General features: G+C 39.0%; 1 protein-coding gene across 7 annotated transcripts in view; it reads left to right on the top strand.

Moving 5' to 3' along the window:
- Window positions 1–17,831, top strand: part of NTRK2 (neurotrophic receptor tyrosine kinase 2) — a 198,183-nt gene that overhangs the window by 53,420 nt on the left and 126,932 nt on the right. For all 7 annotated transcript variants that reach the window (XM_054283145.1, XM_054283160.1, XM_054283148.1 and 4 more), the window contains exons 10-11: window positions 2,093–2,193; window positions 3,457–3,556. In XM_054283145.1, coding sequence (XP_054139120.1) covers window positions 2,093–2,193; window positions 3,457–3,556 — 201 coding nt within the window. The remainder of the gene's footprint in view (window positions 1–2,092; window positions 2,194–3,456; window positions 3,557–17,831) is intronic.

Raw genomic sequence — 17,831 nt, 5'->3', positions numbered from 1 at the left:
TTAGCTCTTGCCCATTTTAATATAGAAGGCACCCAGAGGATTCACAGACCAGACCTGTGGTTCTCATTAGGGTGTGATTTCCCAGTAGTTTGCAGAAGGCTTGAGCATAAACAGAACTACAAATAGCATCAGCTGTTATTTACAAGTGAAATTGGGAGCAAAAAATTCCTTCTCCAAACTTTGTTTTACAAAGTCAGAGTAGCAAAGGCTCTAAATATTTGTTTTATATGTTAGTCTTATAAAACAATAATAAATAGATGGTTGGCCAAAGCCATCTTTGTGAAAATTTTCCAAGCTAGTTGTGAAGGAAGCCTAAATTTTTTGGACTGAAGTACTTGTTATAAAGCAGGCTTTGCCTGCAGATAATGAATTCGAAGTCTCCTCCTCTTCTCTAGCAAGGGATGTACTCACAGTGACAGATGGTCAGCACAGAGCCTGGTCCGAAAGTCCAGGCTGCTTGTGCAGGTGAGCCATTCAGGCAGCTATTGTGCTAACTGGATGAGCAAGGAATGCTGTTCCTTCTCCTGTTGCTGGTGCTCTTACCTTGCTGCATGGTAAACTACACACACAGAGATGCAGTACAAAGTTGGAGAATTCAAGTGGTAAAAGATCAGGGAATTAATTTTTTTTCTCTTGAAACTCTGTGAATTTAATACATATTTTGTCTTGAAAGAGTCCTGTCCTTTGGCATGCATAGTTTAGAGCCAAAATAGACTATGTGAGTTGTTTAGACATCCTGACTGTGCTGACTGTAGTACTGGTGCCAGAGGTAGCTGACAGCTTCCTGTAGCAAAAAAAAATCTGCAGCCTGCAAGTGCTTTGCAGAAAGCAAATGTGTCCTTGCATGCCTGAAGATCAAAAGCCCAGTGCAAGTTCTTACTAACACTGCCAGCTGAGCTCTCCAAATTGGCCTTGGGAGCTAAAGGAGAATAGTGCTTAGGTGCAAGCCCTCCCTGTTCTTGCTCAGCTGGAGCTCTATGCTCAGAAATGCTTGTGCCACTGTAGTTATCAGGAGCTTTTTCAAATTCACATTTAAGATTTCATCTGCAGGTTTATGGCACTGATTTTAATCAAAACATGTAAAGAAACACCTATTTAATTGCAAATTTAAATTATGATGCTGGAGGTGTATTTTATAATAGGTGCAGTTATTGTCCTTTGTTTCTTTCATCTGCATACATTACAATCATGAAATTAAAATGTTTTGTGTACATTTATTACAGATGTAGTAATTAAATAAATGCATTTTAAAATTTTATTTTAATGCATGTTTATCTTAACTTCATGCATATAACATTTTACAATTTTTTTAATCTCATTTGAATAATTTTTTCAGGAGATCATGGACTCTGTGTTTTATTTTGAATATCTGTGTTTTATTTTGAAGTTCTTATAAATAATTGAGCCATGATCAGTCTTTGCATGGAATAGTTCTGATTTTGTCCTTGCAGTCATGTTAGTGCAATTATTTTGATAAATCAATCAAATTTCTTCATACCATCTCAGGCACTTTAAGTTTTAGTGGTTTAACAGTATGATAGCAATGTTAAACTGTAACCTCTTTGCATATAATATTTTTTTAAATTGTTTATCAAAGAAATGAAAACAGCTATTTCACATTTTATATTAGTAAGTTGGTTTGAGACCCATCTGCCAAGTTCTTTTCAGCAAAACAAAAGCGCTCAAGCTATTTTCTAAGACTGTCCTATATTTGACTGAATACAAGGCTGGTGAAGTTCAGTGTAGAGGGCAGTCTTTCATTTTTAATGGGAAGTCAGAAGCACATAAAAATAGCTCTATGGATGAAGTTTGCATTTAACTCTAGTGTTTCCAGTAGGGATACACATTATGATGTAGATTGCTTTTTTTTTTTTTCATGTTTGTCAGTCTCAGCACATTTGTTCAATTACATGCCACAGTGATTCCTTCCAAAACATTTCGGCTTCTTTAGCAATTATGAGTTGTGTCTAAAGAGCTTAAATTCCTAAAGCTGATAGTGGCCTTACCATCTTACAGAGCAGAAATAATATAGAAAAACCATTTCCCCATCAAGGTATGAAGTTATAAAAGCAACACTTTTTCCTTTCTTAAGAGTATGAAACCACACCTAATGATCTTGGAGATGCCACAAATAACAGTAATCAAATCACTTCAACGGATGTTTCCAACAAAGAAAATGAAGATAGCATCACTGTAAGTATATGCATTGTTTCCTGATCTGTGAAATTGTGGACTTTTTGGCTATACAACTTACAAAATTGCAGACACTATAACAAGACTCTGGCCTATAAGAAAACTATAGCTATTGCTATGTTGTGATCAAAACTCAGGAAAAAAAGGATGAAAAATAAAATCAGTGCTCCCCACTCTTGTCATTCCCCCATTTTTTTTAAATGAGTGAATCACTTTTCAGTTCAAGTAAGACTATTTTGTGCCTTGCTTTTCTGAAAAATGAAACTTTCCTTTTTTTAGCCTAAGAATTTGCATCTAATATTTAGTCAAGGAGAACAAATCTTCATTTACAAAACAAAGACCTCCAAGAGTTTTTGGAGATTGCTGGTTGAATTTACATCCTGGAGTCACCTCCATGTTAGAAAGATGATATGCTGCAATGAATTTTCAAAATGTGTTGTTTTAAGGCAGGATTTCATGTAAGTTTTTGATTAAATGGCTTGTGATAGATTTTGGTACAAGTGGCTGTACTGATAGGCTTCCTAGTTTGCTGCCTTGCCTCTCATGCTGTCCTGAACTGAAATGTTGGAAACTGATAGTGGGTTACCAGCCTGGCTGACATTGCAGCCTCCCTCCATCAGTGACTCTGTAAAACAGCAAGCAGAGGAGAGTGTGCATTCAGGAGCCAGAGAGCAGACTGTGGTTGGGACAATGTGCTAAAGATTGGGAGGATCCAAGACAGTTTTGTCTCGTCTGATAGCAGAGTCATTGAATGGCCAAGGTGGTAAAGGTGGGACCTGTGGAAGCTTCCCAAGCTCTGGTCCAAGCTCCCCTTAATAAAACAGGGCCAATATGGTTCTTTGTGGTTGTGTCCTCTCTGGTTTTGGTTCTTCCAGTGATGGAACCTTCACAGCCACTCCAGGTAATTCATACGAGTATTCAGACATGTCCACAATAAGTTCTTTTTTCCTATGTGCTGCTCTTATTTGTTTTCTTGTAACACACCACTCTGCTGGAAGGGAAAAGGGTGATTACGCTCCCTCCCACCTGCCTTGAATGTGTAGGATGTTAAAAAAGTTCTCATAAGTGTCTGAATCTGTGTTCTCTGTAGAATAGAAGAAACCTCAACAAGTCTCTGTTTTCTGTACTCTTGATCTCAGTGTAAATGTTTCCCAGTTGAAATTAATCTCTTTTCATAACTGGATTAATATGAATGTATGCTGGATGACTTTGAAGACACAAAATCAAAACAAACAGGTCAGTTTGTGTCCTCTCTTTTTTTAGGTGTACGTTGTGGTGGGAATTGCAGCACTGGTTTGCACGGGCTTAGTAATAACCCTCATTATTCTGAAGTTTGGAAGACATTCTAAGTTTGGTATGAAAGGTAAGCAGGGTTGGTTTTACACCTTCCAGAATTGTTGTGGATTGTATGAGCTGAGACTGTAGTCTGCTGAACCAGGAACAGACAAAATAGCAACGTTAGATGCCACCACATTTAATATTTTGATTATTCATCAGGTAAGTAAAGGAAGAGGTAGATGCAGACAGTGTAGGATTTTGGATCAAACACTTCTACTTCTGTTTTCTTCTTAGGATAAATATAATTTCTTTGCCTGCTGCAGCAAAATCCCCTGAGGCAATTCCTGGAGTAAAATATTTCTCAAGTCAATGTAGGTAGGAAGAAGATAAGAAATGACATTTATTCTCAAGTTTAAACTCAAATTTGATTGATGAGAACCTATGCTGTATGTAAGAGGTAGTTTAAACAGTACTACATTGTTCCATTAAGGTGATGGGGAAGCGCTGACAAGAGCAGAAGGTGCATTTGCAGTGGATCCTGTCATAGTGGTGCTTCCTGATAAATGCATTTTCATGTGCTTCTTGGGGAGTAGCATCTGGAGAGAGTCGCAAGTACCAATGTCCCTGTGGAAGGGGGAAATCTCAGCCCTTCATTTATTCATTTATTTATTTTACAGCCAGATGGAGGTATGTGTAACCTGCAACAACTCTGTTACAATGTTCTTTTACTAGTATCATCAGTCTGTGTCTGATGATGTGGGTGAATTTGTATTTAAAAAGAAAAAGAGAAAGAATTTTAAAAAAATTTAAAAATCAACTTGCTGTCTTGCTGAGAGACCTAGAAGATGCTTTGCTGTGTGCTAAAGGAGATGAGCATTTTTTTTTTAAGATATATAGATGAGGGTCTGTGGAGAACATGGTAAGTAATCTTTTGGTAGACTCCTGTTAATCCCTTGTCCTTCTTCTAAACTGTGCTTATGACACAGTACCACTTGGATGTATATTTTGGTAATGCTTGCATGCTCTTGGTAAGTGCTCCTTTCAGAGATATCTACTCTAAATTTTGTGTTCCTGTATTCTGTTTAGAGTAGATTTCCTGGAACAAATGTGATTTGAGCAGAACAGAAACGTAGTCAGTGCAGATCAACTGCTGGGATGGTAATCTTGTCTCTCACCTCCTTCCAATATGTCTCTGCTGTTTGGGGTAGCATTAGAAAAGAACAGTCATTGTGAAATATCCTGAATAGTAACATGAAGTCAGCAGGATTGAGCTGCAGAGTTTTGGCAGAAGGATAGTCTGTGACCGAACAGTTCAGCCTAAATTTTTTGTTCAAGGCTTTCTGAATTGCATTTAGAGAGCTGAAGTAGGTGGAAGCTGATTGAGAGAACCAGTGAGAATTGTTTGAATTGTTAAAGCTGAATACTTGTTAGGTTTTTAAAAATATGCATTAAACATTTCAACCACCATTATTAAAGAAACTAGGAAATAAATCCTACCCTGATGGAGAATGCACAAAGTTCTATTTTGTGTTGTAGTGTTTAAGTTAGTACCTACCAGGAAGCTGCTTGTTTTTCGGTATCTTCAGATACAGCTCTTCTCACAAAAATAGTCTTCTTGCCTAATCAGTAAGTTTGACCTGAGTAGTTCTTTGTTGCAAAATTATCCATGTGGGTCATATTGTAATAAGAATATTATTTCATGGAAATGAACTATACGAAATTTTTAAAAAGGCCTTGTACATATTACTTATTTTATTTTTAATGTTGAAATGTCCCTGTGAGTTAGAAATAACGCTTGAGTCTTTCATGAGAAAGGAATGACTGTCATCTGTCCCTTAAGTGGACCTCAAACCTCTCCAAAGCATGCATTCACACCTCAGATTCACCATCTGGATCTATCCATAGTCCAAAGTCCCAGAAACACTCTCTCACTCTCTCCCTTCATCATTATCTGTATTACTGAGCTTGTATTAAAACAATATCTTAAGACTTGAGATTAGATATAAATAGATACATAATGCCCGGGCTAATAAGAAAATATTGCCTGCTCTGAAAAGCCTGAAGTGTAAGTACATGTTGAGAACTGAAATATGAAAATAAATAACTTGGTGTATTTGAACATGAGGAAAACAAGCTGAGCGTGATGAGAAGATTTTTTTTTCCATCATTATTGACCAATACATTTAAATGTGTATCTTGGAATTTGTGAATAGAAGGGTAAGTCAGCTGCCTGAGAATTCCGAGGCATTTGTGATTTAATTCAGTCACAGCAAAATTAATCCAAACTTCATGTGCAAAGAGTGTGCTATAGTGGTAGTTTAGTAAACAGTTTCAGTAGGGAAATGGGAAGGAGCTAAATATCTGCTTTTCCATGGAAGATATTTATAAAACAAGATTTTAAAATCCTCTTTAAAATTAATGATGATTTTTGTATTCATAAGAAGTAACTTCCTGAGTTACGTCAGGCAGAAATGCACAAAAAGCTATGCTTCTTTTTTCTGTTATGTTCTGAGAACACAACATGGTCACTCAGATATCCTGTCATTAAATGTCTACACACCCTTCTTCAGCAAGCAATTTGGGAAAAACAAAGTAACCATTCAGTAATTGCAGCAGTCAAACTGTCACTAATGCTATTTTTCATGTAACCATGTATTTGGAAAAATCGTCCATTGAAAATCAAAAAAAAAAGTGTATAACTGCATGTCCTGTAGGAAATATCTTTATGTAAGGGATGACATTTTCATCTCATTTGGGATCAGAGCAGACATCTGCAGCTTCTGTAGACATTGTTTTATGCCTCCTACTTTTAAATGTCAGTTTATCCCATCTTTTACATGGGCATCATCTGCCTACTTCTTAGACTTGTGTCTTTGCTGAGTTCCTCTGTACTTGCAGAGCTTGAGCACGGGTGGGGTGTGGGACTGACAGTTCCCGAGTGCCCAGAGAGAGGTGTGGATCAGGCACACAATCTGAGCTGTGGCTGTGTCAGAGCTGCCCACACCTGCAAGCACTGCATGTGCTGAGGCTGACACAGAGCTCACCTTGAGGTCTTCCTTCCAGTACTGTATGGAGCAGAATAGCTTCCAGTCCATGTTTTAGAGAGCACCAGGTCCTCTGGGAGCTTCCAGTTCTTTGGCAGGACTGATCAATATGTCATCAAAGTCTGTTGAGGAGTTCTATAGCAGTAAATTATCCCTATTTTCTTACTTTTTGCTATTAATTTAGTATATCTAAGGTAAGAGAATAACCTGGGGTATGTTCATTTTACTCAGTTACCTTTCCAAACTGTAGTCATAGAGTGTTTTTAGAAGTGAGGAGGACAAACAAAGCACTCGGAAGCATTTTGTTTAAGATGTTCTGTATTCTGATTGAAGTTGGATTGCACTGTATGAACCAGTTGTTTTAATTCTTGCCTTAATTCTTTTTATTCTGTCTTTCACAGCTAGAGGAGATAGCAGTTTCTAATGATTGACTTTGGGAACAGTATTAGTACAGAACAGATCTGTGGTCCGTGCTAGAGGAGTCTTAAAATAGAGTTAGTACAAAAAGCTCTCATGTTGTGCTAGACTTCAGACTTCCATAGCAAAATTAATCGGAATAATTGGTGGAATATAATTCTCTATTTCACTGCCTTTGTATATTTTAAAGACCTTCTTATACAGGACCTAGTGACAACAGCTTTGTATGAAAAGCTGCTTTTTGTTCCTTGGATCTGGAGGTGAGGTTTTTAGACCCTTGCAAGATGCTGTAGCATAAATGGTGAAAGCTTCATTTAATTTCCTAAATGCATTTGTTAAGACTTGTGGGTTGCTCTTATGAAACACCTTGGCTTGCTTTTTTGCTTGCTTGCTGTGGGATGTGAAAATGCTTATGGTGGGAATTCACTGGAGGCTGCCAAGACAGCTCTTACCGTTTTGTGTTTATTTCTGACTCCATCTAACCAGCTTATGAAACTGAAAACTAAGAAGGGAACTGGAGTAGAGAGGACAAAGGAGCATTTGTGAATTCCCTGAGAGGATTTGTGGAAGAGTAATTCTAATCCTGTTTTATTCTGCTTTGCATGTTGAATAATGATGGAAGTAACCAAATGGTTCACAGCATAACCAGCCCAATACACAGTTTGCAGATGTTAGTTGTGCCATTAAGCATGAAGAAAACTGGTGGAAGATAAATTAGTGGATAAACTTCAAAATAGCATTATTCAGTCAAGGATGAAAACATTTTTGATTATATCAACTGTTCCTATTCCAGTGACAAGACAATCCCTAGTACTCCCTGCTTCCTGGGAATCTGGAGGTGGATAGTCATGGAAAGGAGTATTATCATGGCAGCTTTACTGATAGAGATAAATGGAGTTTGTGTAGGTTTTACCAAAGTCAGAAGGGAAAGAGAAGCCACTCTTACCCAAAGACAGTGTCTTCTGTCTTTTAAGTTAACAGATAGAAACTGACAGAAGCAGAGGGAAACATGTGTGTACTTGTTCCATGTAGGGTGAGAGGGATTTTTTTATATGTTCATGTGAAGTTTCTGTCAATGCCTTGAGCTGAGTGCAAAGGGAAAAAAGAGTCTGAAATTCACATTGTATTCTGACAATGCCAGCTATCTTCTTGTGTCTGTGGGCTTGCATGACATGCTTTGAAAGGTGCTTCACCTTCCTCAAACGCTCTCTGAACTACCTCCTGTGTCTATATATATGTCCTGACTATGAATTCTTCTCCCCTTTCAAAGCCTTGCAAGTCTGTGCTGATCAGGGTACAGAAGTTTACCTTTCTGTGATTAGGTAATGAGATTGTGTGGTTGATCTGGGGGAGAAAACTGTGTCTCTTTTAGGACAAACACCCCAAAATACTACCTTTCCTTAAAGTTCTTGCTAGCTGCTTGTCGACTTTTTTGAGTGTAAGTTTAAAATTTGGACTATCAATGAGAGTGCTGTTCTCTTTCATCAAGCTGATTAAAAATTAGGGACCCATCCATGGATTTTTCCTTCTCAAATCCAAACAGGGTATTTTCTCCTGCTTCTTGATAGCTCTTTTTCTCAAATGATTTATGTAATATATGCGTTAGGCCATGAACATCCTTGAAAACCTTTTAAATAAAAGCATTGGTTATTCAGTAGAAGCACACCAATAGCTCTGGAATACTTCTTCTTCTCAGTGCATCACAGTTCACTATATTTTATTTGCTCCTAACTTCTTGTAACTTTTTGAGCTTTGTCCAAAAGACAGTACAGGGAAAGGCAGCTTGGAATTCATTTCAGTTGCATCATCTTTCTCAGTTGTCTTACTTTCAGTTTGAGTAAGAAACACTGTACAAAAGCATGGTAAGAGTGTCCTTACAAAGCAGAATCGTCCTTTTGACACAATGGCATAACATAATTACTGACTTTAACTCTCATTTACCCAAACAAACATATTTACATGACTCAATACAATCCAGGTGAAAGTAGAATGTCTTACCATTCTGTCTGAGAATTTTGCATGATTCTTTGGCTGTGTTGGAATGTGTGACTTAAGGGCTGTCAGGAAAGATCTTTAGTGTCTTACTTGTTTGTACGCATATGGCAAATGGTCATTGGTTTTTCTGCTTTAATTTTCCATGACTTCACTTTGTTGTTGGAGAGGAGCTGATTGCAAGAGACTTAAAAAACTCCTCTTTTTCATTCACAGTAGTGATTGAAGAATTAGGATTCTGGAGTGTTTAGGTATCTCTGAGTAGTTTGAAGTATTGATCTGGGAAAAGGGAGGGTTTTTGTGTTTATTATTAACTCATGCATCACATGTCTTGCTTAAGCAATTGGGTGGCTGCTTATAGAGTAGGAGAATAATGAAATTCAGTTAAAATATAAATACTTCTTTGAATTTTAATTCTAAAACAATTACAAAAGAAAAGCTCTGCATATTCAGCAAGGATCTGCAGTTTGACAAGTATGACCTAATATTCAAATTGGTATGCACTAAGCTTGTAGTAGTAATGGCTAAAATTTTGCCTTTTCAGAAAAATCATTAAAAATATAAAGTTCGTAGTTGGGACCACATCTTCTGCTTGACTTTCAGCAAGTCACTGAAATACTGAACTTTTTGAGTTTCCACTTTTACCTATAGAAGTGATTTTGTGCTGTGTTGAACCTACCCAAATGCCAATTCTGTGGGTGTCAATCCTTTAATATCTTTAGAACATGCCATTACTTAGTCAATGAGCAGAATGTAAAAGAGGGATAAATTCATGTGAGTCAGCACTGTAAGATCAGATGTAGAGAAAAATGAATGCGCTCAAATCTGCAGTATTTTTAGTGAGTAGACAATGTAAAGGCAATGATATTGCTCATCTGAACCACACACAAGCTTTTTTTATTGTTTGACACTGACATTCCAGTCCCTGTAGTTGTGGACCAATCATATAAATTGTCTATCTTAGGTGCATCACTTGTTAATGGGGGCTGTAATATTGCTTTATCGCATGAGCATTTGGAAGATAGAGCTGTTAATGCTTCCAAGTACCTTACTTTGAAGGAGCAAATTGCTATAAGTGTGTCAAAGAATAAGAGTTTGTATTAACTGATTCATAAATGTGATTTCATGCAGAGGATTTTACAAAGATCTTAAAATATTTAAGTTGCCATTCTCTTGTATTTCAGAAAAAAAAAACAAAACCACTATTTATTGCATTGGTTTGGGTCTGTGTCACCCTATCAGAGCATACTGTTAGACATTTTTAGAGTTCCATTGTTCTTATCCATATAAAATTTGACCTCTAGGTCTCAGGTGTCTGTTTTGGTCTGCTATTACGTTTTCTGAGTCCAATCCTAAAGTGCAAGATACCATAGAAGAATGTAGCTCTTTCTGTAATAGGAACAAGCAAGTAGAGGATTCCTCATATTTAAGACAAGATTTATGAAGCTAGCTCAGATCTGAACTGGGGAATTTTTAATAATGCAGTGGTGCATTAGACTCTTTGATTGCAAAATGTAAACTCAGTTGCAATGATTGAGGGAGAAAAGGAGTTACTAGCTTGCTTAGAACTTTACATGATTCAGACTAACATGGTGGTATTATTAACAATGATAGTATGAGCAAAGGAAAATTGTCTGAGGCCTCATGGCCATTGCAAGTGAAAAATGAGGAAAGCAACTGTAAACAAGTACCTGTTGTATCTCATTCCCCCTCCCCCTAAAAGAGTATACATGCAGGTGATGGGATGAAGGTATGTGCGTGTATGTGGTGTGCATGAAGTGAAATGGAGAACGGGGGAGATGCTGAGTAGAGGACAGCTTAGAGATGAAATGCAAAGAGATTGAAGAGAAAACATGGATACAGCAGAATTGAGAAGAGCTGAAAATGATGCCTTCTAAGGCTCTACCTTGATATGGACTGAGCCACACAGAAACAGCAGAGCTCCTAGTTCACGTAGTGGAAGAATAAGACAGTCCTAGAAGTTTAATCTGCAGAGTCCTAAGTCCATGTTCAGTCTACATCCACATTTACTTCACAGGTCTTTATTTTACAGTTTCTCCTCTGGTTTTTTTTTATGTACAAAGGGTGAATTTTCACCTGCTTGTATATGAACTTTTTGCTCATATGCAGGTCATGCTATTTTGGGAATGTGTTACTTTGTGAGGGCAAAATATGGTTTACCTAAGGAGAATTTTAGAAAGAAATAAGTTGGGATATAGGAGGAAATGAGGATGAGAGGAATGGAAGGTGGAGAGAAAGTAGATCATGATAGTGGTAAGTTTACCTGTGATCAGACTGAAGAATCAGAGTTTCATCAGATGAAATAAAAATCAGTGAATCAGAAAAAAAGAAAATTACTAAAGAACAGCAAAGCTGGTCTATGTTTTTCTCTTTGTTTCTTTCTTTCTTTCTCTTTCTTTCTTTCTTTCTTTCTTGCTTTCCTTCTTGCTTTCCTTCTTGCTTTCCTTCTTGCTTTCCTTCTTGCTTGCTTGCTCGCTTGCTTGCTTTCCTGCTTTCTTTCGTCATTTTTGAGTTGTCTCACTTCTCCAATGGTCTAAGCATCATTTACTATAAAGTTCATATGTGCTGGGTTTTGATCTCCCTTTGAGGAAGTGTCAAGGTCCAATGCTAGAAAACTTTATGCTAAAAACCAAGCAGTTCTTGAACATTCTAGTTTGGAACATGAATAGTAGATAAATAGAAGGCATTCTTGGTAGAAAGGAGGCCCACTGTATGATCTCCAGGAAAAAGGCTGACGTGGGAATAACTGGCAGCAGAGTTATTAAAGAAGGCTGGGCCAGCTTGAACTGACTTTCCACAGAACAGCTGAGGCTCACAGGCACTCTGCAAGCGTCTAGTCTTACACTCAGCACAAAGCAGGCTGAGCTCGTGATGTTTATGGTGTTTCTTTCAGAAAAACAGGAAATGCTGTAAAGCCATTACTACAGCAATGCTGTTGCATCTTAGGAAGCAATGAAGAAGTACAAAAATTTAGAAGAATTAAGAAAAATCAAGACAAAAGGTAGCCAAGCTTCTTGAATATCTAGTAAAAGAAACACTTTAGGTTTTACTTCAGTTCTGGGAAAAAGTTCAAGTAGCATTTTACAACTTGAATGAATAGGTCCTTTTTCTATCTCATTTTCACACACACACCCTGATGCATGTTCAGCATCTTCCAGAATGTCTATGACCTGGGATCAGCATTGTACATTAGGTATTAATTCATTGCAGCCAGTGAAACCCCGAAAGTATTCTCTTTGTGGGTAGCCAAACACATCTTTTCCAAGTGACTCACAGCTCTTCTCAATTGCTCTTCTTCTGGAGATAATGTACCACCCAATGCTTCCTCGCTGGTGCAATATGAGTATGCCTCTCTACCTCACAGTGGCCAGTGTTCCAGCCTTTCACATTTTTGTACTTTAAATGCTAGGTTTACATTCAGTCCTCAGGTTAGGTGATAATCCAGTGTAAGGATCAGAATAGTGTGTTATATATAATGACTTTTTTCCTCCATATATGGATCATGAGTGACATAGGAATGGTCGTCCTAATGGAGCAACTTTTTGTGCTGCCCCCAAAGTCCATTTTGTCTTGACACCTCTTTGGTATTCTGCACAAAAATCAGAATTGCCTTGTTGAAGAAGAGTCTGTAATACTTTCTGTTTTGTACTCTCCCATGTTTTGTCCCATTTAGTGCTGTTTGCTTTGCCAGTAGCAGAAACCAGGAAGACTTGATGGCACTCCTAGTGTGGAAATGAGAAACCAGATTTAGGAAAATTAGATCTATCTTTGAAATTAAAAAAAACAAATAGGGCACGATTGAGAATCTTTCGAATTTGCTCTGTTTGATTTTTGAAGCTTCTTAAAAAAGACATCAGAGAGGGAGCAACGTAACAGGGTCCTTTATATTGAAGTAAAATGGGCAAACTATCTAGTAACTATTATTTAGGCTACATCAGTTTTATTCATGGTGTCAAAGGCTAATGCACGGTTCCTTCAGCTGTCTGGAATGGCTGAAAACCCTGGAGCACAAGGTGGAGTAATGCAAACATATAAGAAGTATTTATAAAGGTCCTTCACCTTTTCCTGACAGATGACAAAATATGTGAACTAACTGAAAGAGAGTATATGTTTAGTTTAGATATTAGGAAGAAACCTTTTACTTTGAGGCAATGGAACAGGTTGCCCAGAGAAGTTGTGCATGCTTCATCCCTGGAAGTGTTAAAGGCCAGGTTGGATGGGGCTTTGAGCAGTGTGGGACAGTGGAAGGTTGCCCATGGCAAACAGGTTGAGAACAGGTGGCCCCTTCCACCCAAACTGTTCTATGATTTTCTTTGTCATGAAGCTTCACTTCTTCTTGGCACTTTGGCCAGCCAGTCATGACTGGTCCTCCTCCCTCTATTAGCCCCTTTGCCTCTTTCCTGCTCTGAGCATTGATGGTGTGGTACTACTGAGCTGGTGTGTCTGGGAACTCAGGCCTCATTGACATTTTGGATTTTAAAGGCATTATTTTCATAAAAAAGAAAAGGACAGCCTACAGTTGTGGCACAATTTCTGTACTGCCACAACTCTTCTGCAGAGCATATGTGAAAGCATCTGCAGCTGGAAGGTGTCCATTTTCAACCCTTGTGAGGAGTGTGATCACAGATTTGCCTCCACATTTGACAGGGCCAGCCCCAACATGGAGACATGTCATGTACGGCCTTTAAAGTAGGAGAAATTTTAACTTTAGTTGTGATCAGTAGATGTGATTTAAACTGGGAGAAAAACATTCCTTAAAAAGCAGTAAATTGAGTTACTAGAACCCTTTATTTCACGTGGGAGCTCTCAGGCATAGGAGCCGGTGGCCACAGCTGAAATTTTTGGTAACAAAAGTCTTCCAAGATAGGTTTGTGCCTTTCAAAAGGTTACATCTGTGACTTTAGCAACAGGCAGCAACAGAAATGTAGCTTGTAATAACATTCCTTTTTGCACAAGAATCTGAACCAGAATCTGTTGACATCCCTTGCTTTTATTGGAGAGGGCCCTTGCAGTGTTTTGTCACACAGCTTCTGAAGCTGCACTGTTATCTCTTCTCCTGTGGCATGTGGGGATGTGCACTATGAGCTGTCCATGTTTTTTCTGTCTTCAGCTAGCTGTGATGTAGTTGTGCATTTGTTGAATGTCTCTCTAGTAGTTTGAAGGTGAAATTAAAACCTTTGAATTAGAAGGTCAAGTCGTGTCTTTCTGCCTACCACAAGCAAAACATTTCTGCCTATGACCGTCTTGGAGGCCTGTAAGCTCTCACTGCTGTTAGTCATTTTGGAGAATAGTAGAGAGCCTCCCCTGCTGAATTCCTCTTTCTGTGCTTTTGAATGCTGGCTTGCCAGCTAGGCAGGTGTTGTAGCAGCTTTTCATGGTGCCTGGAGCTTGTGCATTGCATCTGCTTTTGCAGTGGCCTCTCCCAGCATGCTCCAGGCAAATATTAATGCAGACTATTCTGCTGCCATTGCAAGAAATCATGCAACCTGCCAGTGGCTTAGTAAAGCCCAGGTGCCTTAAGAGCACAGGTTGTGAGTCAGGTGGATGGCACAGGGCCTGTTCCTGCCCAGCAGCTGTGAGTTTCAGCGATACAGCTATTAAGCACAAAGGTACCACCTCTGGCACATGCAATCTTTGTGATGTGGTGTGGCAAAGGTGTTCTGGTATGCGCTTGTTCTGTGCTAACACAATCCCTCAGGCGGATGCTTTTGGCTCATGTCAGAGGCAGGGAGATAGATGTTTGTCTTAGTTTGAAAAGACAGGTGTCTGTTAAGGAAGGCAGGAGCCTTCCTTGAAATATAAAAATGAAAACACCCTCCCTCTGAATTATTATAATTTTGAAATAAAGGGGCTCTCAGGCAAAGATATGGGAGTAGGAATAGCAGTTCTTTACTAGGAGAATTTTAAAAAATACGAATGCAATAGTACAAGAAAAACAGAAAATAAACCACAGACAGAGTCAGAATACAACCTGACACCCTGTTGGTCAGGGTGTTGGTAGCAATCCAATTCAATGGTAGCTGCAGTCCTTCTGCAATGCCTGTGGTACTGTTGAAGCAGTGAGCCTGTAGAAGGGTGTAGTCTTCCTCTGAAGGTCCAGTGGTGATGTAGATGGGCTTTCTCTTCCTCTGGGAATCCAGTGGAGAAGACAGCTGCTCCTTTGGGAATCCAGTGGGAAAAGCCTGTCTCTGTTGTTCCAAGTCTCCGATTATATCCAAGTAGGAATGCTTGGCTCCTCCCCCTGGGCAGAGCATCTCATCAGATGTAATCAGCATCTCATCAGATGTAATTTTTATTAGTCATGCAGTGAGACTCAATGGCCCATTAACAGAAGATATCTCCCCAGAGAGAGGATTGGTTGTGGAAGAGATAAAGAAAACTGCCCAATTAACAGAAGGGAACTGCCCCAACTCTGACAGATGGCAAATACCATACACACATATCTTAACAACCCAGGACAATGTTTCATTTGGTTGCACCAACATGGCTGTTCCTGTGTTCTGTGCTGCACAGAGGAAGGCTCATAAGAGAGGAAAACTTTCCTTTCTCTTTATTAAGCACCATGTTGTTTTGGTAAAGAAAAGTATAAAATATATAAAACTATATTAAGAAAAGTATAAAAATATAAAACTATTCTATTGCTTTTCTAAAAATAAATACATTTTTAGAAAAGCAATAGAATAGTTTTGAATGACTTATGGTTGACTTACAGTGCAGTTCAGCAGATAATCTATCATGAAGGCAGAGGAATCAGAGGAAATATTCTTGCTTTCATTCCTTGGCAAAGCAGGCCATACCTGACTCTTGGACATGGCATACTCTACAGGTTCTGTGGCAAGTGCAAGAGCAGCATGATAGCAAACCAACTAAGAAGCTGAGGTATGTTTTTGCTTTCAGACTGTTGAGCCACTGTGTCATAAGGACATGGAGAAATTTGAATAATTTGCTTTTCCTTTTGGTGTATTCAAACAGTTCCTCAGGTCAGAGTCTGCATGTTCCTGCAGGGACTGGAAATGTCTGTCCAGTTGTACAGATCGGGCCCAAGGGTGTCAAATTCGAATAGTGAGAAGTTGATAATCCTGAGAGAAGAATGAGACTGTCTTTTTCTGCCAGCCTGCTGATGTTGCCTGTGGCAGCTCTGAGCTGACAGCGTGTACCCTCCTGGTGCTAAAGGAAGAGGGATTCCATGTGTTTGCAGTCTTTATGCAATTGGCTATTACCCTCATCCATGTTCTCTGAAAACTGTTCATGCTGCAGTAGGCATTCGGTATTAATCACAGTCCCCTAGCACTTTTGTGATTAGGTTTTGAGGCCATGGTAATTTTCACAAACTTCAATTTGTTCCCAGCAGTCAGGGCAATGTTTTTACTTAGTAAAACCTAAGCTTCTAACAGCAGGTTCTTTGACTGGATGAAGTATAAAGCTAGGCACTGTTCTCACTGACCACCACTGGTAAGAAGGATGTTCATGTGCATTGTTATGTACGCCAGCTGGCCTTGGTGCAGTGATCCTTGCCATTGAGCTCCCACATTCTGTGCACACCAAATTAGTTCCTGTCATTTTTTACTTGCTTTTTAAGAACAAGGCATGGAGCTTCTGAGGGTTTTCTAGTGCCTCTTTCAGCTCCCCTAGTTTCAAGATTACTTAAATTTAAATTAGGCACTTCAGAGTTAGCTAGGTTTTTTCCTGTCTTTTTCCAACTACCATTCCATTGTGGGTGACTACTGATAACTTTTCTCCTTCATTCCAATCCTGAAAATGCAATCAGGATTGTGAGCAATATTATGAAAATGCCTTAATTGAGATGTGTTCTTACAGTTCAACAACTTGGTCACAAATTTGTTTGCTTCAATGTGAAGAGGAAAATTATAAAAAAACAAACAAACAAACCCTCAGCTACAGTGGCAGCTTCAGAATTCAGTGTCTGTTACCTACTCAAGGTATCTCAAAGAGATACCTTGATGTTTTAAACTGAAGTAGTAGCCTTGCTAAGTGGGGGTATTTTGGAAGGGGGTGAGGAACTAGGCTGCACAGAATGCATCATTGGTATCTAAATATGTTGATGTGGTTGTATTGTCCTTCATAAATTGCAAAAAATGGTCAGTGAGCCAGAATGGTTTTTTACACTATGGCGCCTTTAACTGCTCTGCCAGTAAATGAGTGTAGATGGGAATCAGGCTCATTTAGGTTGATGGGGGTCAGCATTTCTTTGGGAAGAGAAGAGCTGCAGGCAGAGGTCCTGTGGTTGGCTGTGTCAGCTTCCATGTACATCTGGGAAAGTAACATTGGAAACTAAATCCTCCCAGAGAACAGGTGGAACTTAATCTTGACCTTTAGCTCCTCAATTAACCTTGGCACTGTAACACTGGATTCTGGATGAATGGACATCTTAGAGTGATTCTTAAGTAGCTTTTTAGATAGGGAATGAAATATGAGTGGTTTGTGGTATTACTGCTTCCAAGCACAGCAGGAGATAAAAAAGGGTAGCAGTGAAGAACCCCAGGTAGTAAGGTCTCTTCTGAGCCTGCTCTGGACAAGCAATTCTTCTCTGTCTTAGCTACAAAAATCTTATGGAAGAGGGAGTTTAAGGAACTGAAATATCAGAGGCTGCCCTTAGCTGCACTTCAGATGCAGCTGACTCCATTGGCTGGTGTGTGTGTAAAGCACAAGCGGTGCGGCAAAAGGTATTTTACTGGTTCCACTAAGAAAACTGCAGGAGCCTAGTAGTAGACACAATACAGCTTGTAGACTGAACTGATGAATCCTTTTTACACAGCCTGAAGGGTCCATGTACATTCATATTTGTGGTCACATACGCTAGTGCATTCTTATTTTGGTGTATAGCCAGTCAGCTACAGGTAGATGAATATTTTCCTAAATGTAACT

This window comes from Melozone crissalis, unplaced genomic scaffold, assembly GCF_028551555.1.
Source record: "Melozone crissalis strain CALT ecotype California unplaced genomic scaffold, PUWL_Pcris_2 ptg000005l_1, whole genome shotgun sequence".
In the NCBI taxonomy this organism is placed as follows: domain Eukaryota; kingdom Metazoa; phylum Chordata; class Aves; order Passeriformes; family Passerellidae; genus Melozone; species Melozone crissalis.
The sequence above is the reverse complement of the archived record's forward strand: the minus strand, read 5'-3'. Positions and strand labels throughout refer to the sequence as shown.